Raw genomic sequence first — 22,887 nt, forward strand, 5'->3', positions numbered from 1 at the left:
TTTAAAGCAAATTTTAGGACATTTAAACAATTTTTTTTTTCAATCACTGATAAAATTTAGTCACATCTGATAGAAATTTTTTTCAATAACTCGCTAATAGAATTTAGTTACATCTGATAAAATTTACTGATAGAATTTTTTGCAATAACTATATTGCTAACTAATTAACTAATAAATAAATGAAATATTTTAAACAACAAAATTGAAACTAGTTGGAGCACTTAGATAAACTACAGAATTAATGACTAATAACTAATTCAAATCTATCCCTACTCACCTAAAGCCAAAAAAAAAAAAACACATACTTAATTTTTTGTATAGTTTAACAAATTTACTTTCTTTTTTTTCTTATTTCCTAGTAATTAGTTATTAGTGTGCCATCAAATGAATTATTCTTATTTCTCAATGTTGTCCACTATTTTTATTCTTTTTCAATAAATTTAATTTAACAAACATGTGATCGCACATGACTAATTCCATCAATGATTAGGAAAATCCATCAATTGTCATAAATCAGCTTCAACTTGGTAACACTAGGGACAAATTTTACCTTTACCAGAATTTTAGCGACTGAAATCGCACCCAATACCAAACATTGGAGACCAAATTTACTTTTACCAAAATTTTAGGGACTAAAATCACATAAGTGACCAACATTAAAGACCAAAAGTGTAATTTTCTCGAAATCTATGACACACAAAATAATGTCACAAGTCTACATTGTTTCTAAAATGACTTAGAATGGTATGTATCAAAACGTTGTGGTCTCTTGTTAGTCATGATTTTTAGAGATAATCGCTACTATGATAATATTAGTTAGAGTGATTGATGAGCCAGCAAACAATAAACTTTTTTCTTGGTTCTAGGGAGGGTCAAAGTTGAAACCCATTACTCTGGTACTATTCTAGTCATGGTAACACCAGCTATATTTGCACCAATATTTTAAAAGATAAAAAAGCGTTGGACGGAGCGCATTATTTCTGCCCAAGCGGGGCAAAAGCCTTACGCTCCATGAAGTTTGATTTTTTAAATATTTAAAAAATAAAATATACAATAATACTATAAAAATAAAATATTCATATATATATATATGGTGTGTGTGCGTGTGTGTATATATATACTCACACACACATAACTTACTAATAAGTAAAAAGAATTGATAAAATTAAGAAAAATTACAAAATATTATTGTTGGTCTACCTAGTAAATTCACAACATAACTCTAACCTATATATTAACCATCTAGGATCATATTAGCAAAAAATAGTTATATTTTAGCAAAAAATAGTTATTTCATAGTATAGCAAACTGTATTTATGATTTCAGCCCAAAAATATTTTGGCAAATTGCACTCACTTAGCATGGTTCTAGCGGCCTGTTCAAGTGTTCTATTCTTTCTTTCAACAACCCCATTTTGTTGGAAAACTCTTACAATTGAAAATTCATGTGTAATTCCATTGTTATCATAAAATTCTGAAAAGTCACAAAAATGAAATTCTGAGCCATTGTCACTTCTAATCTTGATGATTTTCAACCTAATCAGATTTTGAACATTTGCAAATAATGAAACAAAGTTTTTAAAAGCATCATCGTTGTGTGCAAGAAACATCACCCAAGTGTATCTAGAATAATCATCAACAACAACAAGGTAATATCTTTTGCCACCTAAACTAGTAGTTTGTGTAGGACCAAATAAATCGAGATGTAAAAGTTTCAAAAATTTTGTGATAGAAACACATTTCTTGGGTTTAAAAGAAATTTTGACTTATTTTCCAAATTGACAAGCATCACAGATTTTATCCTTTTCAAATTTGATTTTTGGCAACCCTCTAACAAGTTCCTTTTTGGGATCTCTTTTAGCAAATCCATGTTGAAATGACAAACCCTTTTATGCCACAGCCAAGGGTTTTCATTAGCAACTTTAAGACATTTAAAACTAGAAGAATCAACATTTTCCAGAATAACTACATAAATATCATTAATTCTTTTTCCTTTGAAGATAGTGTTGAACTTTGAGTCAAGAACAAGACATTCATACTTTTAAATAACACAAACAGATTTCTATCACATAATTGACTAACACTTAACAAGTTATAACTCAGATTGTCAACTAAACGAACATTGTGAACAAAGGTTTGATCATTCTTACCAATATCACCAATTCTAACAGTTTTGGCTTTGTTATCGTCTCCAAAAGTTACCTTTCCGCTTGCTTTTGGCTTAAATTTGATGAATTGTAATGGATCACCAGTCATATGTCTTGAACATCCACTATCTATGAACCATTTTGATTTCTTAACAATATTCACCAAGTTGACCTACACAAAAATTCATGAGATAATATTTGGTACCCTTTATTTTTTGGGTTCTTGAGAGTTAGCATTATGCCTAATTATCCACATGCATTTCATATCATTTCTCATATTCTTTCTCGCATAATAATTACTCTTCATGTGACCAATTTGACAACAAAATCTACACATAATCAGTGAGTTGCTCGCATGAACAGGTTTAACAAATCTAATTTGTTTTCTCTTAAAAATGGTAAATTTGTTTGCACTAGAATTAAACATTTTCTCATGAAAGCCAAAATGAGGTTTTGTATCAATTCTTTGAAAGCAGTTTTGTTTCTTATGTTGAAGCAACTGATTAAGATCATCCATTCTTCTTTTCAAACTCCCTTGTTCATTTTTGAGCATGTCACAGAAGTTTGTTTTTCTATCGAGTTCAGCATGTAAATCATTTTCAATCCTTTTTAGGTTTTCATTTTCAATTTTCAGATTCTTGTTTTGTCGAAAAAGATTTGCATTATCTTGAATCAGAAAATTGATCTTTTGTTTTAGTTTCTTGTTCCTAACATAGGATTCTTTCAAGGTATTATGCATTCTTTCCATAAAAGAATTAACATCATCATCAGATTCATCATCACTATCAATTTGAAAGTTACAAGCAGTTACCTCTTCATCACCAATGGCCACGAAAGCTATTTGGACAAATTCTTCTTCTTCTTCGACTTTACCTTATGAGTTGCAGTCATTCCAAGTGATCTGGAAGTTGTTAAACTTTGATTTTCGTTCAATTTTTTCTTCTTTCTTTTTTCTTCATTGGACACTCGCTCGCATAGTGTCCAGGTTGGCCGCACTCGAAGCATTTGTCAGTTTGCTTCTTATTGAACTCTTGATTTCCTTTGTTTCTTGAGTTGTTGAACTGATTTGGAAATGAATTGTTAGGTTCTCCTTTTTTAAATCTCCTCTTATTTAGAATTCTCTTGAAATTTCTTGTGATGAGTGCAATATCACTGTCATCAACTTTCACATTATCTCCATCCAGGGAAGCTGAGTCATCTTTATCTTGCGAGGCTTTTAGAGCAATACTCTTTCTCACCTTTGCATCTTCTTCCTCCTGCACCTTGGACTTGAGTTTCAGCTCATAAAAAGTTAGAGAATTAATAAGAGATTCAATAAGCATGAAATTTAGATTTATAGTTTCTTCAATGGCAGTCACTTTGCTCTCCCAATCCTTGGATAAGGCGTTCAGAATTTTTCTATTTTTCTCGCCTAGAGAATACTCCTTTTCCAGCACTTCTAAGTCCTTAATGGGATTATTGAATCTACAATACATCTTATCAATGTTTTCATAAGGTTTCATCTTAAAAGATTCATACTTAGTGACCAAAATAGATTTCTTTTGCTCTCTCACATTCTCACTTCCTTCATGAATTTCTCTAAATTTATCTCAAATCTCTTTTGCAGATCTACAGTTTTTGACTCTAATAGACTCATTTGAATCTAGAGCACTGTATAACACATTCATAACCTTAGCATTCAAAGTGAGGTAGGTTCTATCATCACCAGTCAACTCATTTCTAGTTTTAGATCTTGATCTATGAGTGATTTCATCAACTATAGAAGCATCATATGGACTTTCATTGACAATAAACCACAATTCGATATCAATAGATTGTAAGAAAATAATCATCCTTTCTTTCTAACTCATATAATTTGATCCATTGAATATTGGAGGTCTAGTGACGGATTGTCCTTCAAAGAACATGGCATTGTTGGTTGTCACTTCTACTCTAAAGTCAATTGAACTTAATCTCTAGAAAATCAAACTCTGATACCAATTGTAAGGATCGAAAACAACCTAAAAGGGGGGTGAATTAGGTAGTTTAAAAACTGGCCAAATTGTGAGTTACTTTTTGAGTACTTGTCCTCTTTTTCTAAAAGACCACGCAATGGAGTAAATAATGAGAAAGTACAAGTGCTTGTGAGTAGAAGAGATGAGCAGTTTATATATCAAGACAGTAAGTAAAAGAGATAGAGTATCAAACCAAATACCAAACTTCTCTTGAGTTTGAATATCACTTTATAGAGCAAGTTTCTTCAAGTTGATCAACTTACAACCAATCTCTTGTGTACAAAGGAAGAATCACTTCCTCCTTATCTCAAGCCACACACTTGATTAAGCAAGAAAGTTTTACTATCACTCGGATAACCCTCACAAAACTATACTATTGAAGTAATTGAATCACACTAGAAAAGCTTATCGAAAATTACACAACTAAGAGTACAAATCTTCTTTGAAGAGTATTTTCACACTAAAATCACTCTAGATTTGATATAGTCTCAATGTGGAAAGTTACTTTGAAATGGTTGACTTTGTTCTTTTTATATGGGACCAAAAAATTCCTCAATTAATGTTTCCAACGGATAGAGGGCAGCTGAAGAGTCAACTAGCCGTTGGTAGTGTCGGGCGTCCGATAGACCAACTTCTTGCGTCCGAACGTAGGCAGTGAGCTCAAGAAATTTTCTTGAATTATTTCGGACGTCCGGTACCTTCAATGTATGCATCCGAAGGTATGAGTTGAAACTGAGAGTTCTTCTTCAATTCTTTTCTGACGACCGGTGCTTCCAAGGCTTTGCGTTCGAAGTGTCGCAATGCTTGTCGAACGTCCGGTGCTCTGATGATGTGCGTCCAATCGAGATCAGTGAGATTAGAGGGAATGACTCAATATCTTCGGATGTCCGAGGGTGAAGTTCTTAATGCGTCCGAAGTTGCGCAAAGGTTATCGGACGTCCAATCTAGTCTTCTTGTGCGTTCGACAGCAGCTTCAGCATACTTTGTGCTTAATTTTTGAACCTGTTTTGCTCCATTTCTGAAAGAGTCTATTGAGAGAACATTAGTAACATCCATTTGTTTTGTAATCATCAAAAGCTGCGGATTGAGATAAACACATAATGGTTATTTACCTTGTTTTGAGGAAATGAATTTGAATTGTGCACATATGTTTAATTGTCAAATGTTGGTTTGTAATTCTTAATTGCTTGAGAACAAACAATAGTTCAGATATGGGAAAATTTGATAAGTGAGTATTTTGACTACTTTAAATATGTTTTATTGTTTGGTTTTGTTATATTTTAGTCATTTTTATAGCTAATGAATTAGGTTTCTAGTGAAGTTTGACATTTTGTGGTTTAAGTGTCGAAAATTGCATTTCTCTGGATTTTAATGGTGAAAATTTTGAATTTTTGTAGGTTTAATAATTCAATCATTAAATAGAGTGAGTTGAGAAAATAATTGGATGATTTGAAGTAATTTAAAGAGAATATGACGTGCAAAAAGGAAATCCAATCAAGTTTTAAAGAAATGGAGCTTTCCAATTTTGACACCTATTGGTATTTCTGCTATATATTGAGTTAAAAACATTGGATTTAGGTGATTCTTGAGTCATTTTGAAACTAGCACATAGCTCTACATTTCATATATGACATCATAATCCAGTTCATGAGTTTTCCTTATCAAAATGTCGAAATACAGTCGGCTATTTCTGTTGTCAAAAGCTGTAATAAGAGTTCTGACTATTCAAGGGTATTTTTGTCATTTCTCAGCCTACAGAGTTTCAAATTGGATGATTATTGAGGCATTGGAAAATAATTCAAAGATCTATAACTTTCATGTTATGCACAAGAGCTAGTTCAGCCTCTATCATTTAGAAAATATCTATTGAAATTGATAAAAAAATAGAGCAAAATTAAAGACTGACTAGAAATAAAAAAAAAACCTGCAAAAGAGGAAAACATGGGGTAAATACACAACCTAAGCCAGCATTTTCAGAGGTCATGTTTTCTCTTCTACAGCTGCAACTTGCACATCAATTTGTTTTGTATTTACACAACTTTTCCAACTATTCCCCAACTCAGAATTTCAGCTGTAGCTATAAGAAAAAGTGTGGAAACTTCAAGAAGCCACTTTTTGGAGTTTCAAGAGCCAACTTTGCTAACTAGAAACAACTCATTTGTAGCTTGAATTCCTCTATAAATACTTTGGAAGGCTAGAGACACTACCAAAATGTAGTCTTCATTAGTTTTTCTTAGTTCATTAGTTTAGTTCATTAGCTTAAGTAGGTTAGTATAGTTTTATTCTATCTTGTATCAAGTTAAGCGAGGATGATGATTGAGGTTTGAAGATGGAGAAGATGTTGCTCACATGTGCTAAGGGGTTCCATCTCTTCAACTTTTTAACTCTTGTATTTGAATCTTATGTTTAGCTATAATACAAATATGGTCTTTTCTTTCATTCTCTTTATGTTTAGCTAAAGTTTAAACCTAGAGTTATGGATGAACTTTCTATATCTTATTTGTGATATGTTTACTTAGTTATTTGATGATATTATTTTGAGGAAGTATTTATCACTTTTGCTTATTTAATCATGACTAACCAGCCATTAATTGTGATAATATTAAAATGTTAATTTTGCAATGAGAATTCGAATTTAGTACTAGTTCAAAAAGTGATAAATCTAGAGAGTACACTCACGAAAGTAGAGGTGCACCTATGTGATTTTGGTGATTTATTTCATATAATTTCATAGAAGAAATGAACTTATAGTTAATTTTATAACCACGAGAGTAGGTATGGTTTAGTTACAAGTATAGTTGATTCACTACGAGAGAAGTTTCACATACATTAGAAAATTACGTCATAAGTAACCAAAATAGTAACATTTAATTAACCGGTGGTTTCACTTGTAAGAGTAATTAGGAATTTCATACCTCTAGAAGCTTTTCTACAGTTATTTGTATTACTTTTATTTCATATTTATAATGTAAAGTTAATTGCTTGCACTTGTGATAGTGTAAATAATAAAAGAGTTAAAAAACCGTTAGTAATTGACAATCTTCCTTGTGAGTTCGACCCTTAATACCTTATATTCAATCTCAATCTGTAAACTTGCAGAAAATCATGTGTGCGATATTTAGGATTTTATAAATGTACAACTTGATTGTGGATTGAGTTTAATTATTATATGCATACCCCGCGCTCGTCATTGCATTAAGATATTCTAGTAAGAGATTTGATCACAAATGGTATGATAACCATAGATTTTGTAAGATCAAAAGAGAACCTAGTCGATTCTTTAACCAAATGATTAACAAAGGAAGTGATGGTTAAAACATCTAAAGGGATGGGGTTGAAGTCCAATCCATGAATCACTAACAATGGAACCTCGATTCAATGCTAGTTATAACAACTAACCTTGAATTCAATGAGTACAAGAACATTGATATAGTGGTTTGTTTGAACACTACAAAACATCCTAAAAGGAGTGTGTGTGATTGTTCCCGCTTGAAATTGGAAGGTTGAACTTAAAGTGAAATTGGAAGGTTGAACTTAAAGTTCTTAACAAGTCTTGTAAAATGATACAAATGGTGGGGGCATTAAGAGCTTGCCTATATGAATGCTAGATTGATGGCATCCACAAAGTTTAGGACTTAACTTTGAACACATTCATAAAAGAATAGGAATACAAGACCTAATGTATTACTTGTATAAACAAATTGAAAAGAAGTGAATCTATGTGTTTAATGAATGTGGCTTGTTGCATATACTCTTGATTCAAAGCTTGTCTACCTAGTATTAACAAGTTATTTTTAATTAACACTAAGATGGAGGTTCAATTGAAAGATACCATTATTTATGCTTAGATTATCATAATTTTTCAGTGATCTGTAAAGAAATTTTCAATATGTTGAAAATGACTGGGGATTGCTAGAATATTTTCAAATATTGATAATCCAGACAGAATTCTAGAAGTAGTTTTCTGCATTTCATTACCTTTCAGGTTTCAACCATCAAAAGATACACCTCCAGACATATTTCTAACGGTTAATAACTGTTTAGGGGACATGAAATCTTATTTATATGTAGGGGTGTGCAATGAATTTGAATTCGGTAATTCGAAAGTTAGAATTCGAATTTTTTTGGAATTTTGGAATAGGAATTACCAACCGATTTCGATTTCGAATTCACCAATTCCGATTTCGATTTCGATTTTGAATTCAATTCGGAATTCGGTAAATTCCGAATTCACCGAATTCGGAAACCTTTTTTCATTTTTTTTCTTTTTTATTAGATGTATTGTTATATAATATAAATTTTATATTACATATATTATAAAAAATATTATTATATATAAATATATATTAATCTATATATTATAAAACGAAATTGAAATAAAAAATATTATTATATATATAAATAAATGTATATTAATATATATATTATAAAACAAAATTTGATATCGAAAATTTGATTTTGATTTCCGATTTCAAAAACTCCATTACCGAATTCGTACCAAATTCGCTTAATTCGAAATCGGGAATTCCGATTCCAGTGCCAAATTCTGAATTACCGAATTCGAAAATTTCGAATTCAATTCGAATTCGGTCGGTAAATCGAAATTTTTCGATTTTGCACACTCCTATTTATATGGATCAATTTGTGGCTTTTGGCTGCAGACAAAATGATCGACAAATTCTAGAAAAATTTCTATTCTGCTCCACTTTGTTCTTTGGGGGTTGTAATGGCTTAGTGTAGAGTTTTGTAGCCAAATTTCATTTTGTCTTGGAGCATATTCATCCTTGATCTTTTGCACTATACAGTGAATGAATAAAGCTTTAAGGAAAGTGATTTGTAATCACGATTTGAAGCCTTTTTCTAGTTAGTTTTAAGCTATTTCATAGTGTTCTCTTTGTTGTTGTTCCAACAAAATATGCATGTGATATGTGAAATGAGTTTATCTACCTATATAGTAAAAGCACGAATGGGTTTGTTAAGATGGTGGCTGTTGTGCTGATGTGGCTGTGTTTTATTGGCTGGAGGGTGGTCGTCATTCACGTGGGAGTCGCGTGCTTTCGCCAGGAGAAGAAGTGGAATTTTGGCTGTTGTCCGAGCTTTGGTCGTCCATCTACGTGGCGGCTGGCAATTGGCCAGAGGTGATATGGCACTTGGTTGTCCTCCCTCTTGTGTATTTGTTTGAGGGCTTTTCTTCTTCTTTCCCCCGATAAGATAAACCAAACAACGTCCTCTCTTTCTTCTTCTTTGTTTCTATCTTTCAAAACTTAGCAGCATCAATCAATGTCAAGATCTCTTGAAGACCGGTTCCTAGACAAAACTCCATTTTGTCCTCTAGACAAAAACTCCATTTTTTCCATGAGACCCTGAGGTCTCCCCTCAATTCTGGCATTTGATTGTATTTGGACGAGATTGCAATCTCAATTGGAGGGTCTAGATTTTTTTCTTCTTCTAAGGAGTGGGTGCTTTGAATTTGATAGACGATGGGCTTGAGACAAAAAATGGCTGGCAATCTTCTTCCCTTCCACTCTCGGTTCTCCCTCTTGTTCTTCTGCATCTTCCTCCATCCTTCAAGTAGTTAGGGCTAATTTTTTATGTTTTTCTGACATTTTTCCTAATATTTCTATTTTCTTGGCTAAAAGCAGCCAATTTTTTTTTCCCATCTCCTTCGTGTCCTTTTGTGAAACAATGAGGAAGGGGAAGGTCAATATTTCATCTCCACTATCTTATGTGAATTTCTAGAATGTAGATATGTTGCTTTTCTTCCCCTTTCTTTCCATGATTAATGTCTCCGTTTCATTTCTATTTTATCATTGATTTTTTTATTTTTAATTAGAAGAAAAACTTTTAATAATTGATGATTAGCTAGCTTTTAGATATCTATTTACTTAGTGTTTTGTTGTTCCATTTTTTGTTCTTGTCTTTCTTGGATTGTTCTGGAGCTAGGAGGAAAAATGGCCACCCGTGAAAAACAACTGGTAAGGAAAAACATAAGTTTTGTTGTATCATTCTAATTTAATTTTTTCCCCTCCACTCCCGATTAGGATTTGATGGACAATGTTTTTTTTCCCTTTTTTTTGTTCTTTTGGTGTTACTTTTCTGAGTATATTATTAGTTGTTGTTACAGGAAGAAATATGAAAACTTGAACTTGACGTCTCTAAGAAGTAGTTAAAGCTGGTAATATTTATTTCTGTTCTACTATTTATACTATAAACCATGGTCTTTTTCTATAAACAGTTTCTCTCACCTAATTTAGCCTATTTTTGTTTATTGAGGTTTTTGTCAGAGAAAGGATAAAGGTAAAAGTGATTGGAAGAATGAGCAGATTTCTTCCAGTGTTTTGTGTTTTGGGTTTTATTGTGTTTGTCAAAGTAAATTAGATATGAGTATCTTTTTCTTCTCTATCTTCTTCTTTTTCCTTGGTTGGTGAACATGATGAATCTATTATTTAAAGTACCCGGTATTCTTGGTAATGTCAAGATTTGGGAAGTTGTATGATGAAATTTTATTTCATAGTTGATTTTTTTGGTTTTGTGGTCTAAACGTGCAAAGTGAAATCATTATTATGACTAAATTCCTTAAAGATGTTTTCACCGGTTCATGATTCATGAGATACGTAGTTATATAAATTAGGTAAATGAAGTTTCAAAAGCAAAATCCATGTAATCTACTATGAAGATACCATCTTTCCTCTTTTAAATTATTAAAGAAACTTGGCTTGATCTTTGCCTGGAAAAAATATGTTTAGAATATAGTATCCCTGTGCTTCACAGTATTGACCTTTGATGTTGGATCCAATTTTACATTTTTAGAAAAAAAGAAAAATTGGAAAATAATGCATAGAAACTTCTCTTGAATTTGCTTCCATATATATATACAGTATTTTGTTCCCTTTGGGGAAATTTCATCAGTGACATTATTTTTATTGTTTGATTTTTGTTGGTGAGACTTGCTTTTATACTCTCTCAGTAGATTTCTTCTCTTGTTTCTGTTATCACCATTTTTTCTTTATGAATTCTTCTTATTTCTAAGCAACTTTAAAGGTTCTTTTCTTTGTATGAATACGTTATTATTGGGGTACATCTAATCCTGATCCTATTTTTGTAGCAGGAAATGACCATACTTCGGGTTTCGTTACTGATGGACCTTCTCAATTGCATGGTGCTGCCTAGACAAGTGCCTCACCTTGCTCTTCAGCATCATTAATATTTTTGCCGGCCCTAGGCGTGCCTTCAAATGCCGAATGGAATGGGTATCAGGTAGTTTGTTTCTGACATTACTTCTCAATTTTACACTGCATTTGTCTGCATGATGGCATTTATTGTAAGATTCATGTGTTGAATGTCTATCTGATGTTCAAATTGTGGCGGTATCTGACAGATGGTTTTATCTTTGCTTGTTGAACACAATATATGAATTTCATCTGATACACTAGAAGTCACTGATGCATTTGAAAATCTGTCACTGTTTCCAATTTGTGCTTGTCAATGTGTACGGTTTAACATATGGGGTAATAGTGTAGTGAACAAGTGAATTCTTAGTTATAATTTAGATGAAGAAACTAATTCTTACCTTTTTGTGCCACAGCAGACTATCTTTTTACTCACCTTTATTGTGATGAAAATCTTCAGAGGCTGTGTTTTTTTTTTCATGACTTTGAAGTTAATTGAAGTTAACAATGATTGTTGTTCTCTGTATCTCTTTTGAAAATTGACAATAGGCTCTCATTCCCATACTGCATACAAAGTCGTCTTTAACTGCTTTGTTGTTCCCTTTTTTATGGTATATATGCATAAGTGAGAAATAGTGTTTTAAAATGGATTTACTCCTGATGTATCATGATCTCTTTTAAAAAATGTTCCCATGGCATGAAAAGAGAAATCCATCCTTAAATAAAAGGGGTTTGCAGAAGCATTTCAAACAATTAGAGATCAATGTGGAGAGAGGTAAGAGAAAATTATTGAGCTCAATTTGCAGAGAGGAAATAGATCTCGATTTTTGTTTGAAACACTATGAAACCTCAAATTATGTACATGCAACCAACCATAAATAAATAAATACATAAAACAGAGAGAAAACAGTGAATAGATTCATGACTTTAATTATGCATGTGAAATTAGTTGGTAAAGTGAAGGAGTTAATTATTGCATGAAGTATTTCCAGTGTAAATATAAGCTGCTAGATGATTGTTACTGCCTATGAAGCTCTAAAGTTATTACATTTAGTTTTACCTATCTGGTACCATTATTCTTGTGTAGTAAATAACAGATGTATCAACATTTTTTTTCTTGAAAGTTGGTGTTCTTGACTCACTGAAACTTGTGTAATGGTCTTCTTTGCACGATTGTTTCCTTTCCACTGATTAAGGCTAGCATTTGCAATGACCAACCCAGTATCTGAGACCAATTTCTATGCACCACACCAACAACAAATGCCAGTTGATGAATATCCTCAGCGATCTGGTCAACCTGACTGTAGTTACTTTTTGAAAACTGGAGACTATAAATACAAAGCTAATTGTAGATTTAACCATCCTAAGCTTCAAAGTTCCAAGTCAACGTCATGTGCTCTTAGCAACAAGGGTTTGCCTCTGAGACCTGTAAGTCGTAGGACAAGCAAAATAATGATACAACTTACAAATTCTCCCTTAATAATGTGAGGTCTAAATTATATTCTTTTAAATTAAACATAAACAAGAGGATTTATTGCTTACTTCCTGTAATAATGTCCGCACTTGATTTTTTTTAAGGCTAATGTTCCTCCAGCATTATATGGAGAGTTGTTTTAACTTCCTTTCAAGGATTTCTCTTGAAATGGATTATGTTTGGAATAGATGTGTTTCCATATGTTTATATGAATATGTTATTATTAAGGTATATCCTGTAGTGGTTTTTTCCTCACAAAAAAAAGCATGTTATGTCTTTGTGTTTGTTTCCCTAAAAAATTTTCTAAACTTCTCAATCACTATATGGAATGCAAGTCATGGTTTTCTTTTCTTGTCTTTTTTTTATCTATCTCTTAAAAAGATTTAGCTGACTTTTTCAATATATATTTTTTAGTAGATTATGTTGGACTTGGAGAGATGGCTGTGTTTTTCATTTTCTTTCTTCAAGTGGTTTTCATTAATGGTCACATGTACTTGTGTTTTCTTTCCATGGGAATAGAACATTTATCAAAAGTTTGATTAAACAAGTTGTTGCAAAAGACTCAACCATCCACGTAAACCCTGAAAATATTGAATAGGAGCAACCCCGAAATATGATTGAAGACCAATTTTTTAGATGAATATTACCTTTATTGTTTTTCTTTACACTTGTGAATATTGTCTTCACTGTTTTTCTTTACACCTGAAAATTTTATAGATTCTTGATGCTGGAGTAATATGAACTTTATTGGGAATAAAAGCCGAATTACATGACCTTATTTAGAGTTGCATGTATTTTGGCTTTTGGGTTGGAGTATGTTATTAGAATATAAAGACATCCTCTTTGGAGAAGTTTCTGCTTCATTTTTACGTTTTAGGATCTTCCTGGCCTATTTGATAGCATGACCATTTTATTTCCTTTTTGACCTTATCTTTCATTGGCATTTTGTGTAAATTGCGCAGCTTCATGATCAAGTTGTAAAAAAGTTTAATTGCATACCATCTCCAGGGATCTAGCACATCTAATACTTTCACTTTGGTAAGAACTCAAGTTACGAAGCAAGACACTTTAGCTTACTCGTAAGAATCTTTTCATTTCTGGATTTTGACAACTACTGTACCCAAAAAAAAGTACCCAAAAAAAAAAGAGAAAAGTTTCTTGCTTATGAAATGGGTTGAAAAATAGAAGTGGTAACAGATTTTGTATGAGACTATTAGTAACCAAAAGTGCAGATGTTTGTTGAATTTGTCCTGTCATTATTGGCATCATTCAAGTCTCTTGATTTATTTTTAACTTGGTTATACAGCAGTAAACTAATTTCGATGGATTATATCTTACTTTCTTTCTTGTTATAATACATGGCAGGTTCTCAACAATTTCTTTCAAAAGTTGCTCATTCACTTCTAGAACGAGTACGAATGACAGAAAGTTGTTATTTTTTGTTAAGTTAAAATATGTATTTATCGAAATCATGGAAGTACAAGTTCATGTTTCGAGATTCTACAAGACTAATTTTAATTTTTTATCTATTTATTATGAATTCCTTGACTGTGGACAAGTGTCAAAGTTTTGTTAGACAAATTGTAAATGCAACTTTTTATAGTTTAAAATCTTTTACAATTGCAATAATATATTTTTCCATGGAAAATTTATCTTTAGAGGGCAATAATTAGGTAAGAATAAAATTTCACATTGTGCATTTTTTTATCCTTGGTTGTGTTACAGGCATTTTGTAAAGAGGGCATAACTGGGCATGTAAATTTTAGAACTGTCCACCGCGCAAATGCGCGGTGATCCCCTCCTAGTATTACTAAACGCTCTAAACAGTCATGAAATGGATAGTAGGGACAATAATCCTAATATGTATGGTCATGACAGCCATTATGTTCGGCAGATTGATAGTCATGGTAGCCATTGTGCTTGACCAATTGATTTATTTTATGTTATATGGCCAAGGGTTAATTCATAAAATCTCTTGATCGTCCTCTTAGAGGGCTATCGATTTCCAGATTGAGTACTTAGAAGTTGGATATTGCATGTACTTATTTAGAAGCTATTCTTTATGAAATGAGATGACATGATTGACATGTTTTTTGGTTTGCAAGATTCTTTGAATATGATTATATCATGTTATGTATTTCCATGCTACATTCAGCAGGGACCACCTCTAGAACCTGGGAGACTAAGTGCTATATCAAACAGGGTCCACTTATGTGTATGCCACTCACTCTCAATGAAATATGTATATGTAATATATGGAAAGTTGCCAAATGTTTTTATTTGGGGTGTGTATGTTGTACTGTGTGACTGAATTTACAAATATATATAATATGTATATAGCTATTAATTCGATAAGAGAGTAAATACTATCTACTGGGCATATATACATTGCTCAACCCACATTTTCTTTATTTTTTCTCGTAGATCAAGAAAGCAGAATCATGTACTTTTAGAAGATAAGAGAAAGATAGATAGATAGAAGTTTTCATTCTAGGAGTATAGAGTAAGGGTATTAGCAAATGTATTGGTTTGAATATAATATGTATTTATTTGGTGATTGTAAGTTTTAATTTTAGTGAAATTTTATATGTTATGACCATGATGTCTTGTATTCATGGGACTAAGGCCTCTTGACTAAGGCATGCCATGTTGCAAATTTGGTCTAGGGATTCGGATTTGAGGTGTGACAAAATCCAGTTGACGTTGATAAAAAATTTTGTATTTGTATTTTTGCTCTATAATATATAGTCCCCTAAATTTCAACTAATAATAGTTAATATGCAAATTAAATGTAACTTATTTAGATGTTTTAAACTAAGAACTCTAATATTTCGAAACATTTAAAAGCTAATTAATTTTTTTCTTTTTTTTTCTTTTATTTATGTATCATGCCAGCACTGGTCTCTCATGCTGGTTTGTTTTGCGTAATTGGAATTTATTTTTGTACATTCTCTCAATTATGGTGCAACAGATGTATGTTTTATTCTACCATGTACCTAATTAATTGGTCATAAGTTTTGTCATATTTTCACTTATTATGGTAATTAAATATCCCTTAAAAAAATAAGCAATATGTTGTATTTATAAATCAAGTTGATCGCCCACTAAATATTTTGTATTGCAAATAGGCAATTAATTAACTTTCAAAGAGAATGGATTTTTTAAAGAAAAATTGTTTGATTTACTGAATAAAGTTAGAATGTACATGGACATTGGATGATATACTTTAAAGCTTTATCATTGGAACGTTATCTTTTATTTAAAACATCAAAGAAAATAATTCAAAAAGAAAATTTTGTCCAGAAGACTTTTACATTTGTACAGCTATGTTAAACTTAACCTCACCATTTATTGCAATCACATACTAATTATAACCATTTGAAACTTATGTTTACTAGTAATCCTATAAGAATTTGCGTAGTAGCAGTTAGAGTAAAATCATAGTACAATTATAACTAGCCTATACTATTTCCAACATCTTTTATATGTTATATGTGTATTATCACTTTGCAACTAATTTATCAAGGAGGCTTTTAGGCTAATAAAATTAGAGTTCACCTACAAAAAGTGACTCTAAATCATGACATCATTAAGCAAAAGACACAAACATGGGAATCCCTAAAATAAAAAAAGTGGCTTATCCTTTAGTTTGTTTTTTCGCTAAAATTGTATGATGCTTAGTATATGATTTTCCATAAAATTATTTTCACTGATATATTATTCATTTAGAGATGTATTTTCACAACTTAAATTTACATATACAACAAAATATAACACTATCAAGGGAGAAATTCAAATTAGTTAGTTAATTTGATTTGTTTAATTGTGATTCCTAAAAATTTTTTATTTTGGATATAATTGGTGTGATAAGCATTTATTATCAAATAAAACTCATTGTTTTGATTTTGCTTAGAAGATCATATCTGATCAAAATTATATCTAATTAGCATTTTAACATTTTGGTTTTCTAGTGATCCTAGAATATATCTTGCATATAATTAATTCAATCTACATTTCTATAATTATTTGATACATAGGTATAGCAAAAAATTATAACTATTTGAATCCAATGGAATTATATTGATCTAAACACCAAATGTTTGTGAAAAAAAATGGAAAGCTAAAACTTTGATCAATGTCAATTTAATTTTGACGATCAGCTAGTATTAATTTGCTTAATTAAACGCGAAACTTTGGCGACCAAAAGAAACATGGTGGGCCAAAATTGCATTTTTCCATTTAGTACGTTTTAAAGTCATTTTTCATTGCCTTCTCTTCTCACCTAGTAAAATTTCAGTATTTTTTTAAATAAAATTTTGACATTTTTGGTTTGAAAAACTTATAAAACTGGCTCCAATGAGAACATTTTAATCTTAATTGGTGAAAATCTTTGCTTTATAAATGCCCAAAAATACCATCACTATGAATATCCAAAAACTTTTAATTAACAATGTTTTAGGTAGAAATCAAAGGGTTGGTATACTACAAAATTTGACTCATTATAACCTCAATGGTCTCTAATTGAAAGAAGGAGAAGGGGTTTTGACATCGTTTTCTAATTGATCTTCATGTTTTCCGAAAAGAAAGAAGAGAATTATGCACTTGCAAGGAAATTGCAATTTTTTCCTACACATTGTAGATACTTAATGTGTGTGTGTGTACATATGCATAGATAAAAGTATAAACACGGACGTATCTAAAATTTGACTGCACAAAAATGTTAAAGTGTCACAAACTGGATTCAGTTGGTAGGGGTCCATTAAAAGTTCAAAATCCCATTACCTCAATTTAATTTTCTAAAGCGAAAGAGCAAATGAAAATATCTTAAATATATGAGATATGTTCATCGGTGCATGGGCTCAAGATAATTGAGATTCTGAAACCACTTGCAGTCTTGAGAGTTTATGAACATTTATGCAGCACCATATCAAGAACTAAAGATTCCTAACAGTTTCCCGCAGCAACCAATATATTGGAAGTGAATCTTCACCGGTGTCCCTGACCTTGCAAACAAAATGTTGTAGTCAGTTACAGGACACAGCCATGTTATCTAGGCATGGATTGTTTGCATCCAGGCAGCACCTTCAATTCCTTGGGAGTTCATCCTACTGGAATAGAAGAAATACATTCCGCTACAATACTCCCAATTCAGTTAAAAATCATGAAATGCAACATTTTTGCCAGTTCCGCATTCCAGAGGAGCCCTTCAGTGCAGAAAATTGTTGCAATATTCACCACTCTACAAAGGGTATAAGAATAACAATTACAAAAATGCGAGGTCAAATCAAAGAGATCAACCATCCTATCAATGAAATGCAAGATACCACTTCAATAGCTATCCTTTCTTATTATTTATAATTTCTTTTTTCCAGTACTTGTAATGTTCCTAGTACTGGATGAATATAACAATAAAACTGCTATCAACTTCCCAACAAACAGAGATCAACCAAGCCTGCATGACATTTAAAACGAACTGTTTGGACTCTAGAATCAGAATAGCATCCTGGTGGATTTACATTGTCTTGGAAAACACCCAAGGATGACTGCATTTCAGCTTGTGCGTTATTTGTAAGTGATGGTTTCTTAACAGGTATATTTTCTGTTTCAATAACTGAAGTAGCTGAAGATGTTTAAAGTAATCCAGCACCTTAGCCAGAAAAAGAAAATTGTCAATTTAACAGAAATGTTTAACTAAAATATTCAGAAGAAAGGCTAATAGTTTAAAACAGGAGGAATAAGTATTTAGTGGTTTGTCACTTTTAATCGTATTTCAGAAAGCATAAAAACCTTGAGTTCACCTGATTATTATTTAAAAAATATGCGGCTGTATGTTATGAAGTTTGAATAAGTGGTCAAAACTTTGGAACACCACATTCTGGAGGTATACAGATCAACTTTGAAAAATAGCCTATGCTCAATGGTAGAAAGTTGTTAGTATATGATCAGGGGATTCGATGTGTGATTTGCTTGCAGGATTTAAAGCATTTGAAGTGAATGATATCATTCCCAAAAAAAAAAAGTGAAATCAAGAGTGTGTACGTTCAAGTGTATCTTCAGATTCAGAGAGAAATCAGGAAAGGGGGAGGAGCCCTTCTCTGATAGCAAACTGGAGCTCTGTGCAGCCATGGATCCTTTTGGGTTACTTCTGCAAGAAAGTTAAATGATCATGAGAGTACTTCAATCCTAGAACACTGACATGTAAACTGGAAACTTTTACAAAGCAATTGAAGGAAGTACTGTGTATTGTACCTTTGAGGAGCAGATATCATTAGTTTGCATCCAGAAATTTGACAAATCTAAGTATTCAAGTGCAGTGCATACTGTAATTTATGGAACGAATAATAACTCAAGCACAGATATTTGAAATTGAAGTACTGTGTTTTGTACCCCTTTGAGAAGCAGACATCATTAATTTGCATCCACAAATTTGACAAATCTAAACAGTCAAGCACAGTGCATACTATAATTTATGGAACGATTAACACCACAAATTTGATGTTTCTAGTTATTTATAACCCCATTCAACAAGCACGCATGTATCCCCAACATTGAGTTTACTCTGGTGTTAAAAGCTTGGACAGAATACCATGGTGACTTTCTTGATTGGCCTAGAGAATTTAAACATGATAGAAAAGGAATGAAGAATTGATATCACTAAGTCTTTTTAGCACAACTGTGAAGGCTATGAATACTTGCGTTTCAATTAACTTTTCTTTGTGCTTCTTATCAAATTGTGAATTGAATGAAGATCCAGCTAGATCCACATTGACCATTATAACATACAAAACATTGCATAAAATGTTATGTGGAATGCAGTACATGTTGAACAGTTTAAGGAATATGTAAGCATTGTCTCAAACCCAAAAAGGAAAAAAAAAAACACTTTCTAGGTATGATAAATAACTAGCATTAGCATTGCTCTTTTGCCTCAAACAAGGAATGATGTACTAATCCAATATTTGACAAATGTGCGGTAAAACCTGTAATTCAAAGTTATCCGTAATGTATGCACCAAATAATTTAAGTGCAGTTATCCATCAAGGATATAAAGCATTCCCACTTGCAAATCACTGAAACATTTTGGGGGCAGAGGGAATTTACCTTTAGTTACTGGAGGACAACATTTTGGAGGACGAGTATGTTTATCATGGAATGAGTTCAACACTAACATTTACAAAATATGAACTACCTTCAGCCTATATTCTCTTTCCTCCATTCTAAATGTGGTGTCAGCAATAGAGTGTTTTTGATTTCTTGGGAGGTAAGTAGCCTCTCTTCCTGAAATGGCTGAAGCTGAGAACAGTGACTGGTCCATAGAATTCCAAGAGTGGTATACTGCCTAGAGTGGAAGACACATCATAGTATAACAAAATAGGATTCGTATTGCAATCATGACAAAAGATGCAATATTAGCTGTCTTTTGGCTTTTGAGGCCTCATAGTGTTCTGGGGAATAAAAAAATCTTGAAAAATGAAAAAAAAAAGTACCTTAAATTACTCAATATGGATGATCATGGAGGAGCCCTGACACGGCCAGCGTCTCCGTTACGGGATTAATTCTTCATCGACTATTATGCAGGGGATATGGGCAACCTTGGGCCAGTCTTGTCCTTTCTCCCATTCTAATCTTGGTTTCAGCAGCGGAGAGTCTCTGATTTCTAGTTTGGTTAGGGAGGTGGGCAGTCCCTCTTCTGGCAATGACTGGAGTAGTCTGCACCAAGTGATTCGTAGCCTTTGTAGAGAGGTGAGGTGTTGAAGACCCGAATAGTTTAGCATTTTCAGATTCTGACATCCCCTGAGATCAAGATATTCAAGCGTGCAAGGCAGCAACCAGTCCTCATTTGGAAAAGACTCCACTGCTTCATCATTAACATCAATCCGTAAGCCTCTAAGAGAGGGGAGTCTCAGCAAATCCCACGTTTTTGGGCTTGTCAGGAGCTTTTTGCAGTTGAGGATATAAAGGGATTGTAGGCTGGTAGGCAAACCACCTTTTGGAAAGCACTCAATTTCTGGACAATTGCATAGATCAAGTTTCCGAAGAGATGGAAGAAGTGATTCCATCCTTGCCGGCAGGAACTTGAGCTTCTCGCAATTGACGATTTCTATCTGCCTTAGATTAGGGGCTGGCAATCCTTCCTCTGGAAAAGATATTAGATTATCACAGTCCCAGATCTTTAAGCATTGCAGAGAAGTTAGAGTACTACTTCCATTCCCAATCCTGCATGGAGGAACTGAGAGCACCTCCATACGCTTGCAGTCTTTAATCTGAACATCTTTTAGCGTAGGGAACAAGCCAAGCGAGACAACTTTGAGAGAGTTGCAATTCTTGCATTTCAACTCCTCAAGGAGGGAAACAGGTTGGTAACTTGTGCTTTCTGATTCAAAACCGCCACAACCATTGCATACAAGTTTTTTCAGTGAGGTAGGTAGGTTACCCAAGGGAAACGATATGAGAGACCCACAATCACTAATTTCCAACCTCTCAAGGCAGTCTAACTTGTTCAGTTCTGGGGACAACTCTTTCAAATGCTCCATGCGTGAAATCTTTAATTTACAAAGAGATGAGAGTTGTTGAATGTCACTGTCAAAGATACTCAACCGACCATTAGAGAGCACAAGATTGTTGCATCCAGAAATCTCAAGTTTTCGTAGTGACAAAAGTTGTTTGGGCAATTTTGCATTGAGTTTGGGGCAATCGATTAAATAGAGCTTTTCAAGACTACAAAAAACTTCACATTCTGGAATATCCCATCTCTCCAACTCTTGCATATTCTCAATTTTGAATTTTTGGAGAGATGGAAAAGGTTCGATTTCACAATTGTTACCAAAATACATGTCTTCAGTAAAGGCTGATATATTACTCATTCCAACAATTTCAAGGGATTTCAAGGACTGAATCTGCCCAAGTGCAGGCAAGTGAAAGCAATATGCACAGTTGGACAGACTTAAGGACTCTATACTGCAAAATGAAGGGGTTTCCAGCCATTTAGGAAATCTTGTCCCATGATATCCATTGATTTTCAAATGATTTATACTTGAATGAGGCTCTAGACTCTCAAGCACATCTCTCGCAACTTGTGAATCATTAATATCACCTTTCCACTCTAGAGTTAAATTTTTAAGGTGTTTCTTTCCCTTCATGTTTGCCATTGATGCTTCTCTCCCTCCAGAAACATTTTCCAACCCATAAAGGAGTAACTTACCGCCAAGCATAGGAAGCTTGCCCAGCTCCTTGATTGCTGAACCACAGTCCTTGCCTACCACAAAAGTAGTCAAAACTTGAAGGTTTGTCAATCTACCCATTTGTATTGGCATTTTCTTGAGCGGAGCTCCACTAACATCTAGGTAATACAAATTAATTAACTTCCCCAGATCTTTGGGCAACTCTTCAAGGTTCTTGTAATATGACAACAACAATGTTTGTAGATTGTATAGGGTACATATCCAATCCGGTAACTTTTCTATGTGTGTATGAGACAGATCTATGATTCGTAGTCGCTTCAAACCACTGATTGAGTATGGCAACTTAATTATACTTCTATTGTACAAAGACAGAACCCTTAATGTTATTCTTGGTTTTGATGATCACAAAGTATTTTGAAATGTATCTAACCTTCTTCGATTATAAGTGTCTTTACATATCAAAGAATCAGGTATGAATAGGTCATGAAATGCATTTCAACCAAAAGAAGAAGCAAAAACAGGATACTCACGTCGGACGGCCGAAAGGAATCTGTCGGACGTCCGAAAGGATAAAGAGCATCAAGAAGGAAGCTCTGTCGGACGCTCGTGAGGAAGCATCGGACGTCCGGAAGGATCGGACGCTTGCCATCGGACGCTCATCAACCGCATCGGACGTCCGAAAAATTCCAAGCTAACTTTCCAACTCTCTGCCTACGATCGGACGCTGCGGTGTCGGACGATCAAGACGCATCGGACGTCCGAACGTCAACTTGGATGCCATCGGACGATTGGTTCGGACGATGATTTGATCGTCGGACGTCCGACAGCCCCAACGGCTAGTTGACTCTTCAGCTGCCTTCTATCCGTTGGAAGCATTGATGAAGCCCATTTCTGGTTCCCTTTAAAATCAAACTGGTCTGAA

At 33.2% G+C, this 22,887-nt stretch overlaps 1 protein-coding gene and 1 long non-coding RNA gene across 5 annotated transcripts; one reads left to right on the forward strand and one right to left on the reverse strand.

Moving 5' to 3' along the window:
* Positions 1 to 9,330: 9,330 nt before the first annotated feature.
* On the forward strand, positions 9,331 to 15,364 carry LOC140036994 (uncharacterized). Of its 2 annotated transcripts, none has more exons than XR_011840741.1 (2): positions 9,331 to 10,115; positions 11,246 to 15,364. It is a non-coding gene; the product is annotated as an uncharacterized lncRNA (long non-coding RNA). The 2 variants fall into 2 exon arrangements; XR_011840740.1 differs by having other exon boundaries at positions 11,249 to 15,364.
* Positions 15,365 to 18,822: 3,458 nt separating this feature from the next.
* Positions 18,823 to 22,340, reverse strand: LOC113732449 (putative disease resistance protein At3g14460). 3 transcript variants are annotated; one of them, XM_027258211.2, is made up of 3 exons: positions 20,271 to 22,340; positions 19,885 to 20,122; positions 18,823 to 18,928 (listed from the first exon to the last, which is right to left on the reverse strand). In XM_027258211.2, exon 1 carries the CDS (start codon positions 22,095 to 22,097, stop codon positions 20,328 to 20,330), a length of 1,770 nt encoding a protein of 589 aa, XP_027114012.2. In that variant the 5' UTR covers positions 22,098 to 22,340; the 3' UTR covers positions 18,823 to 18,928; positions 19,885 to 20,122; positions 20,271 to 20,327. The 3 variants fall into 3 exon arrangements, with proteins under 3 accessions (XP_027114012.2, XP_071936531.1, XP_027114009.2); XM_072080430.1 differs by having other exon boundaries at positions 18,835 to 20,118; XM_027258208.2 differs by having other exon boundaries at positions 18,835 to 20,122.
* Positions 22,341 to 22,887: the final 547 nt, after the last annotated feature.

Source organism: Coffea arabica, chromosome 2e (assembly GCF_036785885.1).
Source record: "Coffea arabica cultivar ET-39 chromosome 2e, Coffea Arabica ET-39 HiFi, whole genome shotgun sequence".
Taxonomy (NCBI): domain Eukaryota; kingdom Viridiplantae; phylum Streptophyta; class Magnoliopsida; order Gentianales; family Rubiaceae; genus Coffea; species Coffea arabica.